At 48.8% G+C, this 17,720-nt stretch overlaps 1 protein-coding gene across 2 annotated transcripts in view; it reads right to left on the bottom strand.

Annotated features, from left to right (window-relative positions):
- TTC7A (tetratricopeptide repeat domain 7A) overlaps positions 1-17,720 on the bottom strand; it is a 119,456-nt gene that overhangs the window by 83,282 nt on the left and 18,454 nt on the right. For both annotated transcript variants that reach the window (XM_070477880.1, XM_020876173.2), the window contains exons 4-5: positions 6,561-6,691; positions 4,265-4,380 (exon numbers count right to left, since the gene is read on the bottom strand). In XM_070477880.1, coding sequence (XP_070333981.1) covers positions 4,265-4,380; positions 6,561-6,691 — 247 coding nt within the window. The remainder of the gene's footprint in view (positions 1-4,264; positions 4,381-6,560; positions 6,692-17,720) is intronic.

Genomic DNA, 17,720 nt, shown 5'->3' with positions numbered 1-17,720 from the left:
AAAATCTATTCCTCTACTCCACAGGGCTCCCCTACAGAAAAACAGCACCTCTTTTGCTGTGAGAGGCCCTGACTGGAAGGAATTCTTAAGCAGAGAGCAGGTGTCAGCTAACTCTTTTCCGTAAAGGGCCAGGGAGTAAATATTTTGGGATTAGCCATCCAGTCTCAAACCCAACTACTACGCTCTGTGGGTGAGATAATATGCAAATAAGGGGTACAGCAACGTCCAATAAAACTTTGTTTGCAAAAACAGGGTGACAACAGTCTCCAGCTAAAGGGAAGCAGCCAGGTGGCAGCTGCCTGAGCAGTAAAAACAGGAACCAGCCTGCGAGGCCATCATCTCACTGAAACTGAGGTTCAGTAACCAAATGAGAACAAAAAAGCAGATGGTGGATGGAGCTAGAACAGACATTGGGGTGCCGCCCAGTGGCGCCCCTGGCCCCAACTCCCTGGCCTGATTGGTGTGAGGCACCCAGGGGCAGCCAGGCCAGTACCACCCTTGGGAAGAAAACGGCCTCGGCTCTCTGGGCCTCCTGATCCTCGCTTCCCAAATGGGGACACCACCACCTCCCCGGCCTAGCATTTGAGATTTTTTTTTTTTTAAGTGTAAATTTAAAGTTTGAGGCAGCAGCCCATGTTGTTGTGGAGTGCTTCTAAAAAATAATACAAATAAATGCTAGTGACTTTCTAAGCAGCTGTGACGAATAGGGTGCTAGGCTGGGTGTTCACGTATGAGGGAAGAACAAGGAGGGAGCCTGTGTCCCTGGCCGGGACCGTCTCCCTTTTCTTACCATTTGGGGGACAGGACTCGTGGAGCAACCCACGGCCTCTACCAGGAGGGCGGGATAGGGAGAAAGGAGGGGGCACAGGTCTCCTCCAGGCTGGGGTCCAGCTGGGGCAGGCCCACCTCCGGCCATCTCAGCCACCTCTGCCTCTGGGGAGTGGCCTCTCCATGGCCTGCTCCGCATTCTGGGCAAGAACTCTGCTTCCTTCTCTCCCAGGTATTAAGGGCTGAAGCGCAGAGCTTCCAGCACCCAAAATGGGATGTGGCTCTGATGGGACTGGGATGCCTGCTGGATGGAAAAGCTGCCTGGGCCAGAAACCATGCCTCCATCCAGCTGTTCCCTCCCACCCCAAACAAGGGCTCCGTGTCAAACCAAGCTGAACACTTTACATGCCTTTGCCTCCTCCTGAAAATTTACCAGCTGCATTCAAGCTCCTTGGAGTTCCTGAAGGGTCTGGGAAGTCTTTAACTCACTGTTTCCCAAGTGCATTTGGCCTTGGAGTATCCCAAGTTCCCCATCTAGAATCCTCAGCCCCATCCTATCTTCTGCCCCACCCAGACTCCTCCTGTCTCTGGGAATCTCCCTTTCCTCAAAGCCCAGCTCAAGGATGATTGTCCCAGCCACGTAGCCCACCAAGTCCTAAGCCCACCTGCAGGTGTGGGCCTGGCCATCTTCGCCTGACCCCACAGGGAGCAACTTCACAGGGAAAGGAGATGAGCAAAGGCACCAAAGAGGCTTGCAACCAAGCCCTGAGTGGAAAACGCAGGCTGCAAAGCAGCATACTGTAAATTATGATACTGTTCTGTTGTTGTTTAAAAAAAAAAGAAAAAATACACCTGTATATCTATACATAGGAAAATGTGAAAAGACATATATCAAATGTTAATAGTGATTATCCAGAGTATGGTAGCTGGAAAACTTTCTTCTGTACAGAGTCAGACTGTAAATATCTTAGGCTTGGAGTCATATAACTCTGTAGTTGCTCTAACGCAACCATAGATCTAGAAGATATTTAAACCAATGGGCAAGCTATGTTCTAAAAAAAAACTTTACCAAAGCAGGTGACTGGTCAAAAGGTCATAATTGGCCAGTTTCTGATCTGAAGATTGAATATGTGATTTTTAATTTGTCTATTTTATGTTTTTATTTTTCAAATTTTCCACCATAAACATATTACTTATATAAACTAGGAAGGAGGGAGTGATTAATAAATTGTTAATTTTGGGGGAGGGAGGGATAAAAATTAGGTATTTGGGATTAAAATACTCATACTACTATATAAAAAATAGATAACCAATAGGGACCTACTGTATAGCACAGGAAACAATAATCAATATTTTCTCTTAATCTGTAAAGGAAAAGAATATAGACAAATACATGTACATATATGTATAACTGAAGCACTTGGCTGTATACTTGAAACTAACACAATTCTGTAAATCAACTGTATTTCAATAAAATTTTTCTTAAAAACGCTTGCACTGCGCTGTGAGAGCTTGCAAAGCAGCCTCTCCCACACATCTTGGTGGCACAGAAATGGAAACCCCTACAAGGTCCAAGCTGGCCATCTCTGTAGCTCAAGCAGGACTTTCCTATAACTCAAATGGTAAAAAATCTGCCTGCAAGGCAGGAGACCAGGGTTTGATCCCTGGGTTGGGAAGCTCCTCTGGAGAAGGGAATGGAAATCCACTCCAGTATTCTTGCCTGGAGAATTCCATGGACAGAGAAGCCTGATGGGCTATAGTCCACGCGGTTGCAGAGTCGGATACGACTAACCGATTAACACACACGTGAGGTCTAAGCTGGCCATCTGTAGTGACATGACCAATGCTCATACCTTTTAACACAGAATGCGCCTCTTTTAGAATTTACCCTATAGGCTCCCACTGAAATAATGCACTGGTTCGGTTCTGTTCTGGACTCTCGCATATGCTGAAAAGAGCCCAAGTCTGGAAGTGACCTATTTGTTCCTCAGTCGGGAACTGAGTAAACCAACTGAGGACATCTGAACTACAGGATCCTACAAACACTACGCAGCAGCGTGAAGAAAAGGCAGCTCTGATGTGTAACAATCTCCAAGAGATACATTTTAAATGAAAAAAGGCAAATGGGAGAATATGTATTTTAAAAAGGAAGAAAATACTACATGCATATAATCACTTAGGAATGCTGCTAACTATCTTGGAATGACACAAGAGCCTAGGAACACTGCCTACAGAGGAACCAGAAGGCAGGGGATGGAGATGGAAGGAAAACTTATTGTCTCCTGTACCTTTTTAATTTGGTATCCTGTGTAAGAATCTTCTATTCCAAAAATGCAAAAATGTTAAAAGAATGATTACAGTGGAATTTAACAAAATGAATCACACCAAAAATGACACAGGGGCTTCAAAGGCCTCTAGCCAGTCAGAGCAAAGAAAGCTCTGTGATCCTGACCCTGGGTCCTCACCTGTGGGGAGGAGGTGACACCTGCGTGGCAGGCCCAGAAAGGCGAGGCATTCGCCCAACCTGTACGGTGACCAACTCCATTCAGCACACGAGTCCCCACTCCCCCAGCTCCCCTTGCTTGCCTGGATGTCCTCACAGCCCCAGACCACAGTGTTTGCAGGAGGTGGGAATGATGCTAAGGGAATCGGGGCACAGGAAGCCCAGGCCCCTGCCTGCCAGTCTCCGGCCTGGTGGAGGCCTTGAGCCCGTAGAACCAAAGACCCAACGCTGCCAGCAGCACACCCTCCTGGCTGGGTCGCCTCTCTCTCTGTCTCCATCACCGCCAACGCACCCCATGAAACAGCACGCTGGGCCTGGCACCTACACCCCCAGCCCCACCCCCACCGGGTGGAAATATCCACAAGGCTCTTCACAAGAAGGGCGCCCTTCTTAACCCCGAGGAGCAAAAGGCTAAGACGGGGTTCTCGGCCTGTCTTTGTGCATCCCAGGGCTCTCCAGTCAACACACAGGAGAATGAGCTTCTTGCCACCTCATCTGCAGGCAGCTGCACCCCCAAAACAATGCCGAGCCTTTACTTTTACATCTCCCCTGGCATCTCGGAGTCCCCTGAAAGATGGAACAAGCAGGAATTGCCTTTTTCATTATATTTTGGAGAGAATGAGGCTCAGAGAAGCAAAATGACTTCAGCTGACACTTCAGGCAACAGCAACCCCCTCCAGACTGCCTGGCTCGCTGTCCTTCACTCTGCCCATACCCTGTCAGGCTCCCAGAACCCCCTCTTCCAAAGATGACCATCCCGCAATAGGTGCAGGCACCACCGCTTCAGCAGCTTCCTGAAGCCGGCCCCTCTCCCAAGCTCTTGGGCACGCTCATCTGACAAGACAGGAACAAGCCAACCCCTCATTGTCCTCTCCAGGGAGTTCACACACACGTGCCCAAGAGACAAGGGGGATCTGATTCAGCGAGACCAATGTGAGCAGCTCCCAGGACTGGGAAAAATGACCAGGTCCTGCTCGTCTGCCGGCGACCTACCGCTTCTTCAGGTTCGTCACATAAGCGCTCTGGAGGGCGGCTTCCAGGAAGTAGGTGAGCTCGTAATCGACCGGGTGCGAGCCTTTCAGGTGCCGGGATGTGGTGTTACTTGTGACCTGGCAAGGGGAACACAGAGAGCGCTGCTGTCTGCAGGTGCCAAGGCTGAGGGGCTGGGGCCAGGGTCAGCCCAGGCAGGGGCAGCGGCTCCAGCGCCTCCCAAGCCCCCAGGCACCTCAGGGACACGTACTGCAGTATTCAGACCCAACGCAACCTGAGCTGCTTCCATTTAAAGTAAGTCTACAACATAATACTTTCCAGCAATATTAACTATTCACATTAAACGTTACAGGAGTATCTAAGGGAACACAGAGACTAGGAATGGTTATGGAAGAACCTCAGCATCTGCTATGCTTTAAACTGAGTGGATGGTTTCCTACCCACTAAGTATTATGTTGTATGATTTGAAGACAGACTACATGTCATTTTATTATACTCTGTCAATCTATAATATATTAGACCAATGCTTTATCTAAAATGCTTTGATTTTGTATATCTTGACAAATTTTACTATCATATGTAATAAATGTGTATTTTTGTACTTGCAGAAACTGCTGCTAAATTTTAAGGCTGTTTGGTTTTAAAGGCACTGATAATGGATATGTAAGAAGTCCATGCTGTCTGTCAAATAAAACACTACCCTTCAGAAAAAATAAATAAATAAATAAAATCTAAAGCATTCTCTGCATGCAAATGCCGGATGCCGGTAACAGCCCTCCAATGCTGGTTTTATTTGCACTTCAGAGGAAACTGAGGCTCAGAAAGTGCCTGGAACACAAAGCTGGCTTGGGCCATGATCTCAGACTCAAGTCTGGCCAGTTACACATTCCAGGCTCTGTATTCATTGGTACATTCATTCAGCAAGCACTCAAGTGCCTACCAAATGCCAGGCCCTACACTGTCCCTGTCACATACCAGGAAACCTCAGAACAGCTGGATGGCGACCCTGGGTCTCTGGGGAAGCTGAGGAACAACTGTATTATTAACTGAGCTATCACTTAAGCTCAGCTCTGAGAGGGCCTGCCTTCACTATGCCACCTCCCTCTCTGATCCAAGGGAAAAAAAAAATCAACGAGCCATCCACCTTATTTTTCAGAAACTGAAGTAGGTTTAAGAAGGATTCTTAGTTCCTCAGAGGTTGGGGCTGGGTCTTAGAAGGGACACCCAGTCTTCCTGAAAATGCACAGGGTTCCACGGCCTGCCCTCCCTGGACCCACATACCCAGTTATCCAGGCCCATCTGTCAGCCCAGAGTCCCCGGGGTGCTGATTCCAGCCCTGGACACCATTACAGCTCATCGCCTACATCATCCCCTTTAAAGAGTGCAAAGGCCAGGCTTCTACTGAATGGGTCACTTTGTCTTTTTCCTGAATTCTTCCTCCAAACCATATGTAATTCAAATGTGAAGAGCTTCTAAAACACTGCGTGTGACCTTGGCAGAGGTCAACGCAAGTCTCCACGTGGACCTGTGCCAGGGAATACACTCGAGTCCTGTTTCTGCTGCTTTAAGAATGGGCCTCCTCCCCACCAGGGGGTCCAGTAAGGGACTGCCAGGGCACCTGAGAGTTGAGAAGAGTGTCTACAAGGACTGGCCTGACTGCATCCTTCCAAGGGAAGTGGGTGATGATGATCAGTCGCTAAGTCATGCTCAACTCTTTGAGACCCCATGGACTATAGCCTGCCAGGCTCCTCTGTCTATGGGGGGATTTCCCAGGCAAGAGTACTGGAGTGGGTTGTCATTTCCTTCTCCAGGGGATCTTTCTGACCCAGGATCGAATCTGTGTCTCCTGCAGTGGCAGGCGGATTCTTTACCACTGAGCCACCTGGGAAAGCCCTCCAAGGGGAGAGGAGTGGGCAAATAGACTAATCTAAGCCTCATCTATTAAACAGGGATGAATATAATATCTACTTCAGAGAGCTGTTGTGAGGGCTGTCTCAAACAGGGCTGTCAAATTTGGTCACATGAGCTGAGCTCATCAAGGAGTTTGCGGCTCCCCATAGACAGTGTGGACTCTTCTATTAAAACTGTTTTCTGGCATTAAAGAGTCTCAAGCTGACAGGATCGGGATACTATAAGGAGTTTCCAGAGCATCTTAAGGATGGGTGCAGGGCCCTCTTTTCTAATTTGCACAAGCATGACCTACGGGGTTAGTTGGCGGGACTGGTGGGCTGGGTGGTGCATAGATACGAGTGCTCGGCAGAGGGCAGTGATGACTACGGGGCTGTCATTTCCAGCTTACCTTCTCCAATTCCTGCAGGAACACCTGAGCGATCCAGGAGGCTCTCTCAAAACAGGTGATCACTTCCTCCTCCCTCTCAGTCAGGCGGGGACGGGAAGCAATGGAGTTGGGCAGGCGTTCCAGGGACAGGCCTACAGGAGGAGGGGAGCGCTTCGGACCTGCCCTGCTTGAAGGTGGGGGCACCCAACTCCAAGCCCCTCTCAGGGGCCCAGGGTGGCCTCATCTGAGACTCTGGAGCAGCCAGTGGAAGGCAGAGGTTCCGGGGAGGCGGGGGGGAGGGCCTAAAGCAAGAATGGTATTAGCAGCGGCGGGCATCAAGCAGTAGGCAGACAGCAGGCACCCGTGCCCTATGTGGGGAACCACACTGGTGGCACCCCATGCCCAACTCCTGCCTGGCCTTCCAGGCAGCACTCCACGAAGCAATCCTGACCCCTCCCCAGGCACTCACCATGTCTACACCCTGGAGTGGTTATTTACATCCAACTCCTCTCCCCCAGTAGTTCAACTTGGGCAAATGATCTCTCTGGACTGTTACAGTGACACAGTCCTCGCACATGGTAGACGCTTGATTACAGAGCATTTATACACAGACCTCTTGAGGAACCAACGAATCTCTACCCCGCCTACGTTACACGCTCAGGTCCTATGTGCCTGCAGGGGAATCTGCTGTTTTTGTGTCCCTGGCATTCACTTCCCATTCTTCTAGCAGCAGCACCTCACTTTCCCTTTGAGCGTCCATCCTGCAGCCTCACCCCCACGGTTCACAGGGTAAAGACCCCATCCCACCTCCAGGGCAGGCATGTGATCCAGGCTCACTTATCATCAGTCCCACAGTGATTGGCTAGGGTGTGCATGTGGCTAGGTGGGGGCAAGAGGAATTCTCACCCTTCCACTGGGCTTGTTAAGCTGCTAAGAGGTCAGACTGGAAATGTTAGGGAAAGCTGACCTTAAAACAAAGCTACATAACATGAATGTCATTAACATGATGGTACACTTGAAAATGGTTAAGATGGTATATTTTATATGTATGTGTTTTCTTACCAAAATTTTAAAAAAAATTAAATATAAGAAAATATAACTTTAAAGTCAAAACAAAAACAAAAATCCCTAAACTATAAGAAACCAGGAAGAGAAAGCTGTGGAGGAAAACAACTATATTTATATCTGTTGTGTTTTTTTTTAAGACAGGAAAAAGATTGACTAAACTCTTAGTCATTAAAAAAAAAAAAAGAAGTCTACTCAGAGGAGAGATGAGACATGATGGTAAAGGGCAGATTCCTAAAGAAAGTGTTTGAACACCTTGCCTGAAGAACTACACCCTGAAACCGTCCAATATGTGCACCAATAAATCACTTCCCCTACTTCTCCCTCAGGCGGGGGAGGGGTCAAAGTCTGCTTAAACTGAACTCTTGTCACAGGCAACTCACAGTCCTGACTAGAGAGCGCTGTCCAGATGGCGGTTCTCAGGGGGCAGAACTCAGATCTTTCTCATCTTTGTGCCCACACAGTACGTGACATGTAGCTGGTGTTCAAGATGAACTGACTGAAGGAAGGTCTAAGAAGAGAATCCTCAACTCTCTGCCTTTGGCCCTAACATCCAACTGATGACCATTTAACATTTCAAACCTCCTCTCCCCTTCCCCCCTCTTACCTCCTTATTCGGGCTTTATCTCTTGGGTAGATAAAGAGATATATTGCCTTCCTGTCACGCGCAGCTCACAGTTCTGCCTCCAGGCTCTCATCCATCCTGTTCAAGGCTCCCAGGGTGATCCTTCTAAAACTACTGCTTACAACCCCTCCAAGGGTCCCTGCTGCTATAGCGTAAGGTCCAAATTCCTGACTCTGCACCACATCCTCCGAGGTTCATCCCTGTCAACTCCCCAGCCTTGTCTCTCATCATACATTATAGATCAAATGTTTGTGTCCCCTTGAAAGTCACATGTTGAAAACCTAAAGCCCAAGGTGATGATATGAGGAGGCTGGCCTTGGGGAAGTGATTAGGTCCTGAGGCTGGAACCCTCGTGAGGGATTAGTGTCTATAGAGACCCCAGAGAGCTCCCTCATCTGTTCCATCATATGAGCACACAGCAAGACGTCGGCAGCCTGCAATCTGGCTCAGCAGTCAAGAACCCACTTAATGCAGGAGACACAGGTTTGATGCCCGGCTCAGGAAGATCACCTGGAGAAGAGAATGGCAACCCACACCAGTAATCTTGCCTGGAGAATCCCATGGACAGAGGAGCCTGGCAGGCTACAGTCCATGGGGTCTCAGTCAGTCAGATACAAACTTAGTGACTAAGCAACAAGAAGCAACCTAGAAGAGGGTCCTCACCAGAACCTGATCTTGATTTCAGACTTCCAGCCTCTAGGACTGTGAGAAACAAGTGTCTGTGGGGTATAAGCCAGCCAGTCTGTGGTGCTTTATTCTAAGCCTGAGCTGACTACGACACCAGACCTGCTGCACCCATATCCAACCTCCTGCTCCCAGATGCTGACTGTGCTCAGGCTGCTCCTCTTACCTGGAATGTAAGGACCCCCCAAAGTCCACCCAAAATTACAGCTCACCTTCTGCCCCACCAAGTGCCACCTCCTCTGTGGAGCCCCTCCTGATACACCCTGGTATTACCAACCATCTCTCCTGGTCTACACTTGACATATTTCAGCCCCACCATTTTTTATACTTATTTATTTGTGCACATGTTTGCTCAGCAAGACTGTAGGCTCCACCTCATCACGTTCCCCTTTCTATAACCTGGTGCACAGTAGGCTGGCTGAACAAACGACAAGCCCGCTCATGTCTGACAAAGTAGAGTACTCTACAAACACAAGGTAAGGAATTACTGCTTTTCTTGGCTAGATGTCAACCCATATGGATTCAGTGACCTTGCCCTCTGCCAGGATGGGGTGGGAACTGGTTCAAAGGCCGGGGTGCCTCAGTCTGGGAAACACTGGGCACAGGCCGTGAAGGCCCTTGCTCAACACAAAGACTCAGCTACCCAGGTCACCGAGTGTCAACATGCCTCTTGCCAAATGACTCATGACCAGGAGAGGACTGAACGGGAAGGAGGAACAGAGTGTGAGCTGGAGGAGACGCAACAAGGAGGCAGAAGAAGGCAGGTCCCCCCATCACTGCTGGTGCTGGCCCAGCCTCTCCTCTCCAGACCCATGGCCGAAGCTCCCTGAAGGATGGTGGGACACAGAAACTGTGCAGGGCCTGGCCTGGAAGCCAAGTGCAGATGGCTGGAGGGCACAGCCAACTCCAGAAGACACAGAGAGGGCCTGCTTCATCACATCCTGTGCCAGCCCTCCCCACCCTGGGCCGGAGATATGCCACTGGTTGGGTTCCCTGCTGCCCTACGTCTGGGCCCAGAACTCGGATGGGTGATGCCTGCTGCCTGGCAGGTTCAGGCTGCCAGTTCCAAGCCTCCGGTGGGCTGGCCACAACAAAGCATCTGTCTGTGGGGCAGCCACCTTCCCTACGCTTCATCTGTTCCTTCAGCTCCTAGCAGGGGCCTCCCCACTGTGCTTCCCTGAGAACTCTAAATCCATCTTCCTTGGAAGCTCACAGTGAAACCACCTCTTCCCTGAAGGTTTCGGAAGTCTCTCAACTCCAGGACCAGCAGAACATTTTAGCTGCATCTCCTCTGCGTGTGCCCTTCCCCTACACTGTAACTTTCCTCTCTGCCCATTTCTGGTTGATCTTTGCACCCAGCGAGAGCAAGACCTGGTGTTCAGTGAGTGGAAGGATGCATAGAGGAATGCGCACATTCACTCATGCAGAGTGTAGAACCTGGTGAGGTTTCTCCCTCTCTACAAAATAGTTCATGCAGAATTTATAGACAAACCGTAGCATATTTATACAATGGAATACTACTCAGAAATAAACAACACAGATGAATCTCTCAGAACTTATAATTGTGCAGAAGAAGCCTGATATCAAAAAGTACAGGCTGTATGATTTCAGTTATAAGTCATTCTAAACAAGAGCAAAATTATTACCTGTATTAATACAAACTAAGCAATCATTGCCTGGGGTGGGGTTGGGGAAGGGACCAGTAGGCAAAGGACCTGAGGGAATTTTCTGGGGTGATGGAAATGTTCTTTGTCTTTACTGGGCTGTTGGTTACATGGGTATCTACGTTTGCCAAATTCATCAAATTACACACTTAAGACTCAGGAACTGTATAAAAATATATCTAAAAACAATAAAAACATTCCTCTTTTAAAGGAAGCAAATATGACTCCAGGGAACTAATGAAGATAGAGGGGGTATAGTCATTGAAGTGGTTGTATGTGAAATAATTTCCAACATACAGAAGACCAAAAAGCTTCCTGGAGCTAGCAATGGCTCCTCCTAGTGAGGGTCACAGTCCAATCACTGAGTTCTGTCCATAAAAAAAGGCTTGTCTTATATTTGCTCTTTGATTCATATGAAGGTCCATTTTCCTGTCTATGAATATCTAATGGGAACTATACCAGGAACTCCAGGCAGAGTTTCTTCACCCTCTGCCCTCTGTGTTGAGACCATACTAAGTACAAGACGGCGACAGGCTGCTCCTGAGTCTGCTCCCAAAGGATCCCAGTGGATCCCAGTCCTGTCAAGTGTCAAGAAGCCAGGGGCTACTAGGAAGCATTGGGTACTACCTCCTGAATTTCTATGAGCAGAGGGGTCTTTCTGTGAAAACACCCTGTCCTATGAGAGAGGGGAGTTCCTCTTTCAAGAAGAACTCTTGCTTTTTCATGAACTCCAAACTTTCCATTTGGAGGCAAACTGATCCTGGCAGAGCCCTGGGCTCAACACACAGGCTGGCCCTGGCCTCATCGGTCTAAGTGACTCATCATATCCTGGACAGCAGTTCTTCCAAGAAGCCCCACCCTTGGAGCCCAGGGTTCTGGATGTGGAGATGGAGAACGCGATGCTTCCTCTGTAGTGGAACTTTCCAGATATGTGGACCCCTCCCTCCTGCCTACCCAGCTAGTCGAAGAGTACAGGGCACCCAAGAAGGGTACACCCTATGGGGGTGCAGGATGGGAGAGAGGAAGACATGCAAGTGACTGCCTCAGCCCTCGGAGAGGAAGCCTCAAGGCCAGGTTGGGAAGAACTCTTATAAATCACACTCAAAAGCGGACAACTGTGGGAATACAAAATGGTACAGCTTGGTCATTCCTCAAACGATTAAAAACAGAATTACCATATGATCCAGCAACTTCTGGGTATATACACAAAAGAATTGAAAAAAGATCTAGAAGAGATATGTGTACATTTATGATCATAGCAAGAGTATTCACAATAGCAAAAAGGCAGAAGCAATCCAAATGTCTATTGATGGATGGATAAAGAAAATGTAAGATATATATACAGTGGGATATTATTCAGCCTTAAAAAAAGGAAATCCTGCCATATGCAACAACACAGATGAACCTTAAGGATATTATGCTAAGTGAAATAAGCCAGTCACAGAAGACAAAGTCCGGAAGATTTCACTTCTACAAGGTATCTAGAGTAGTCAAATCAGAGACAGAAAGTGGAATGGGGACTGCAAGGGGCTGGGAGAGGGGAATGGAAAGCTGTTTACTGGACGGAGAGTTTCAATTTTACAAGATAAAGTGTTCTGGAGATTGGTTGCACAACATGAATGTACTTAACACTACTGAACTGTGCACTTATTAAGATGATAAATTTTACGTGTATTTTACTGTAGCTGAAAGAATTTTCAATGGTTAAGATGCTAAATTTTATATTTTACCATGGAAAAAATTTAAGAAGAGCAGACAATTTGACTCATATCAAAGTTTCTTAAAAGTGCATATACTTTGACTTCACTCTACTTCTAGAAATTTATCCTTAAAAAAAATAATTTATGCAAAAAAATTAAAAATTTAGCTTTAAATATATCCAGTACAGCATTGTTATAAAGGTTAAAAAAAAGAGAGAGAGAGAGAGAGACTTCACCTACAGGACTACACCCTAACAGGAGATAAGTTTGCTAAACTGCAATAGATTCTTGCAATAAAATGCTATGATGCTACTTTAATGTACACATATACTAGAAACTAGTTCATAAAATATTAACTTCAAAAAACAAGTTGCAGAATACAATTACATACAAAATGATTGTATGAACTTGTTTTTCTTTAAAACATATAAACCAACAGGAAAAAATGACCGGAAGAATATACCCCAAACCATTTACAGAGATCTAAGTCTCAGTTTCCCCAAACACAAAATAAGGTTCCCAACACTGTCCACCTCATAGGTTGGCTGTGAACATTAAATCTAATGATATTCTAAAGAACAGAGCATGTGCTCTCGGAAAACATTTCAAGTAATGCTCAAAATGATCTCTTAGGTAGGGGTCTAGCCGTTCCCTAGAATGACAAACGGGAAATCTAACTCAGGGAGAAGAGATTTCCTCCAACACCTCTCCACTCTAAGTGCCAGCCAGACCCAGGTCTTCCGGCTTCAACACCATCCGTCCTCTTAGCCCAGACTCCACACGTCTTCCCTTACTTACCCTCGATGACCCACCAGCGGCTCCCAAATCTCAGGCTTCTGTCCACCCGTGGGGGCCTGCCTTTCACACGTGTATCTAATGGCTGAATTACAGCTGCCACTCCGGCTCAGCTGGGCCACAGGGTTGGTGCTGGCTTCTCAGATGCACCCCTCCGTGCCCTGTCCACATTCCACACCAACTGCTCTGGGGGTGGCCTCCAATGATGGAGGAATGGGCCACCAAGAGACGATGCGGGGAGACCACACCAACTCCTTCACCTCCAGCCCCACGGTCTCCCTTCTGTGAGTCTGCCCACCTTCCTGTCCTATTTTGTATCTCTCAACCCAGGCAGGACCCCGGGGAAGGCTTGCTGAGCACACAATGAACACAGCAGCCCCTTGCAAGATGCCCAGACCGCTCATACGTCTCCATCTGCAGGCCAGCCTCTCACGCCATGGCTCACAGTCTGGGGCCAGGGCTGACCCGTTTCCCTACAAGGCAGATGGTTCACGCCCCTTTGAGAAGGAAGCCAAAATAAACAGCTAATTCCTGCCATACAAGGACTAAAAAAAAACCCCAAACCAAATATCCCACCATATCCCGCCCTAGGAGTTGCCTTCTTTCATTTTTTCGAAGTTTTACTAAACCCATAAAATTGTATTCTTGCCTGGAAAAAATCCCATGGATTGAGAAGCCTAGGAGGCTACAGTCTTTGGGACCCTACTGAGTGACTGAGCATGCATGCATAAATGGTTAACTTTAGAAAAAAGGACATGTGTGCATAGGCTTGAACTTACACACACACACACACACACACACACACAAATAAAGCCATAAAATCCCAGGAGAGAGTAGAAGAGCTGGCAGTTTCAGAGGCTGAATGAACAGAAAAAAAAAAAATCTTGAGGGGTGAGCTCTACTTAATGTATTTTACATTTTTACTTTTCACAGCACGTTCACAATTGAGCATCATACTGCAGTATTTTGGGTGAACCAGGGCTAGCTCCCTCCATGGCCAGGCCATCCTTTTATTAGTCAGCCAGCAGATAAACCTTCCAAACTAGCCTCCCTGGGGCTGGGCTGCGGGCAAGAGGCAAAGGAATTGGTTTGGCTAAAGCACAAGGCACCTCTGGCTTTTGAGGGGCACATAAGCCCCAAAGTAGGCAGCAATGACTATGTCTGTAGGGCTTAGGGCAGGACACATGGCCGCAGAAATGGGGGGTCTATACCACGCTGGGCAAGGGCCAGAGAAATGGAAGCAACACAGACTGGGGGAGAGAAGGAAGCCATTTGCCAAAGAACCGCTGAGAGGTGGACAGCGACACTGGGGCTTTCGGGGCTGAACTGGGTAAGGCTCGAGATGTCAAAAGAACAGGCCTTGAAGCATCATGCATGTCCATGAGAGCTGGGGATACCCTTAGAGCTCAGATCAACAGAAAAGAGGACAGTTTGTCACGTGGATCCACAGTGGCGTTGCCTAGACTACTCCAGATGGACCCGGACAGCGTGCTAGCCAACAGATGAACCCAATTTTACAGGAAACAGGCTGTGCCACATCTCATGGTATGGCCACCTAAGGCTAAAGTTCTGGAACACCAGCAAAAGGGATACCACAAGCCTTTCTGCTGGGTTCCTGTTGCCCCTTCATTTCCCAGTCCCTCCCACACACACTTAGTTCCAGAAATGCATGACTGTACCCTACTCCAAATAAGTCACTTCCATCTCCCCAGGGCCTCCCTCTGGATTTTTCCTTTACCTGGAAGGCACCTCTTCCATCCATCTGCAGCTGATCCATCCTAAAGTTCAGCCTCACCTGCCAGCTCACCTGGGAAGGCCCCACAACTTGCTAGGTCTCACTCACTTCCCTCTCTGGAACAGAGTGGGTCAAACAAGTTCTCCCTGGGCATCAGTGATTCTCCTACTTGGAGATGGGCAGCTGAGGAGCTGTAGCCCCCAAGGAGATTCAAAGACCAACCCCTGCCCCCGACCCCACCAAGATGTCAAGGCCAAGCAGCCCACAGAACTGGGGGCAGCCACGTGGCCAGGACACCATGGCCAGGCAGCAAGTCTGGCATCCTGCCCAGCAGGCCATGGGAGTAAGCTACAGACCAGCCACCACTGGGTGTTCCCGTTTCCTGCTTTTCCCAAATGGTGGACTTCACTGACACGACGGCCTGCCGATGCAGAGGCGGGGCCGGAAAGAGTGGCACCAGGTGGCTTATGACTCACCAGCGCTGGGATGGCCACTGCAGGCTGCGGGCCTCCTCCAGAGTGCCTGCTTCTCCCCGGGCACAGCGGTGGGCCTTGCTCACCTACCTGCCACTCCTCTGAGAGGAGGGACCCGAGTTGTCCATCACGGCACCCCCAGCAGGCACTTGCTGAATCAACTGCTGGCAAATTTTACTCTCTCCAGTGGGAGCTGGGCCAGGGGTACAATGACAAGACACCAGACCCCTGGCAGGAGAAGCAAACTGACCTCTGACTGGGGAGACTGGGCCAAGGTCCAAATGAGCTTGACAGAGGGAGAGAATGCTGTAGTCTGCAGCTACAATCAGGGGATCTCCTGGTGGAGGAGGCACCTGAACTGTGTCTGAAGGAAGCACTGGCGCTACCTACACGTAGAGGAAGAAAAATGGGGTTGGTTGGCGAGGACAGTGGCCCAAGAAAAGGTGAAAGGATAGAACTTTTTAGATCACATTGAGCACCAGGAGTGACCTCATTTATCAGAAACATGTGCTCTGGGAAGGGAAGGGAGAAGAGGGAGAGAAGATTGGGAATGTTGAAGAAATGACCCTCTATCCTCAAGGGGCTTCAAGTTTCGTGGGAAGACAGGCTGACAGCCACGAGCACACAGAATCAAACCAGCAGGGCTCTGCAAAGATGGGCAGTACTGAACACAGGCCTTTGGAGAAGGGCCTCGACACCAAATTACTCTAGATTATCTCTCAGTTCAGTTCAGTTCAGTTCAGTCACTCAGTCGTGTCCGACTCTCTGCGACCCCATGAATCGCAGCACGCCAGGCCTCCCTGTCCATCACCAGCTCCCGAAGTTTACTCAAACTCATGCCCATCGAGTCGGTGATGCCATCCAGCTATCTCGTCCTCTGTCGACCCCTTCTCCTCCTGCCCCCAATCCCTCCCAGCATCAGGGTCTTTTCCAATGAGTCAACTCTTCGCATGAGGTGGCCAAAGTATTGGAGTTCCAGCTTCAGCATCTTTAATGCAAAGTAAATGGAAGATGTTCCCCCTAAACCAATCAAAATGGTATCAAAAGGAGGTATCTATATCTATTCACGCACCTCTATGTTCACAGCAGCACTATTCACAACAGCCAAGACATGGAGACAACCTAAATATCCATCACAAATGAATGGATAAAGATGTGGAACATATATATTAACATGATGGAATATCAGTCAGCCATGGGAGCTTGGGAGACGACCACTGGCCACCAGTCCAAGCTCTGCTGCTCACAGGCTGCACAATGGCGGACAAGCCTCAGTTTCTGTATCCAAAGAGTGGGCATAAAAACTCCCTTCCATTCTAGAGATGAATTGAAGGTCAATCCACCAGCCAACAAATATTTATTAAACGAGAGTTCCAGGGCATTGTTTCTCAAACTGTAAGGTGTATACACATTACCTGGGGATGCTGTTAAAAATGCAGATTCTGATTCAATACATTTGGTGTGGGGCCTGAGTCTACACTTCCAATAAGCTCCTGGGTGGTGCATGTGATAATCCTGCCCCCCCCACCCCCCGGCCCCATCATACACTCAGGGTCCAGAGCGGGAGGGCCCACGCCTCATGTTTCCGGGTATACTGTGGAGTCAGATAACCAGAGGAGCTTGGAAGACCGGGGGAGGAGGGACCAACTGGGGGACTGTGACAGACAGGGACAGGGCCCTCAGCTCCATCCAAGGCCAGCAGGGGACTTGGGAGTGGCTGGCCACAAGACAGGCCTATTTCTGTGTGGCAGACCCATCAACTCGGCAGCCAGGAGGAGCTGGAGGACCTGGGGAGAGACAGTCCTTCCTTAAAGTCAGAGGCTTTGACAGAGCCCAGCCCACCTCCCAGGGGCCCATGTGAGGCCCTAAAATCCAGTCCTCCGCTCCTGGCAGGATCAGGTCAGTCTGATCCCAGGTGTGATGTTGGGGAACAGTTCATTCAGATGGGGAAGTGAAGCTGTTTTATTCTATCTTAGTGAAAAGTTTGTGGTTTTCATATTGTTTCTGATCAAATTTGACATAGACAATAACTTTTTTCCCTTAGAGAAGCTAGAGGGTCATATACCTTCCTGTCCCCCACTCTATGCAATATACACGTATATGCACATAAGGTTTCTTCACTTCAAGCAAGAGAAACCCACAACTGCTTCAGCTGTCCCCTCTCTCAAGCTCCTGGGACAGTGTCTGAAGCCCTCCTTGAGAATCAGAAAGAATCTTCTGATCTCATCCATGTCCCCCCAACTTCAGAGCAAGGTCAAGTCCTGGTGAGTGACCCCCCCAGAGGACATAGTGCCAAGTCCCTCTGCTCTGAAGGGGAAAGCAGGTGAGTTGAGTGTGTTTTTGTGTCTCTTATGAGTGAAGAGACCCAGAGCCTGCTCTTGAGACACCCACACTTACAGCCTCACTGAGCCTCCAGGCAGGGCGCTCAGGCCCCTCCCAC

Source organism: Odocoileus virginianus, chromosome 2, assembly GCF_023699985.2.
Source record: "Odocoileus virginianus isolate 20LAN1187 ecotype Illinois chromosome 2, Ovbor_1.2, whole genome shotgun sequence".
NCBI classification, from domain to species: domain Eukaryota; kingdom Metazoa; phylum Chordata; class Mammalia; order Artiodactyla; family Cervidae; genus Odocoileus; species Odocoileus virginianus.
The sequence above is the reverse complement of the archived record's forward strand: the minus strand, read 5'-3'. Positions and strand labels throughout refer to the sequence as shown.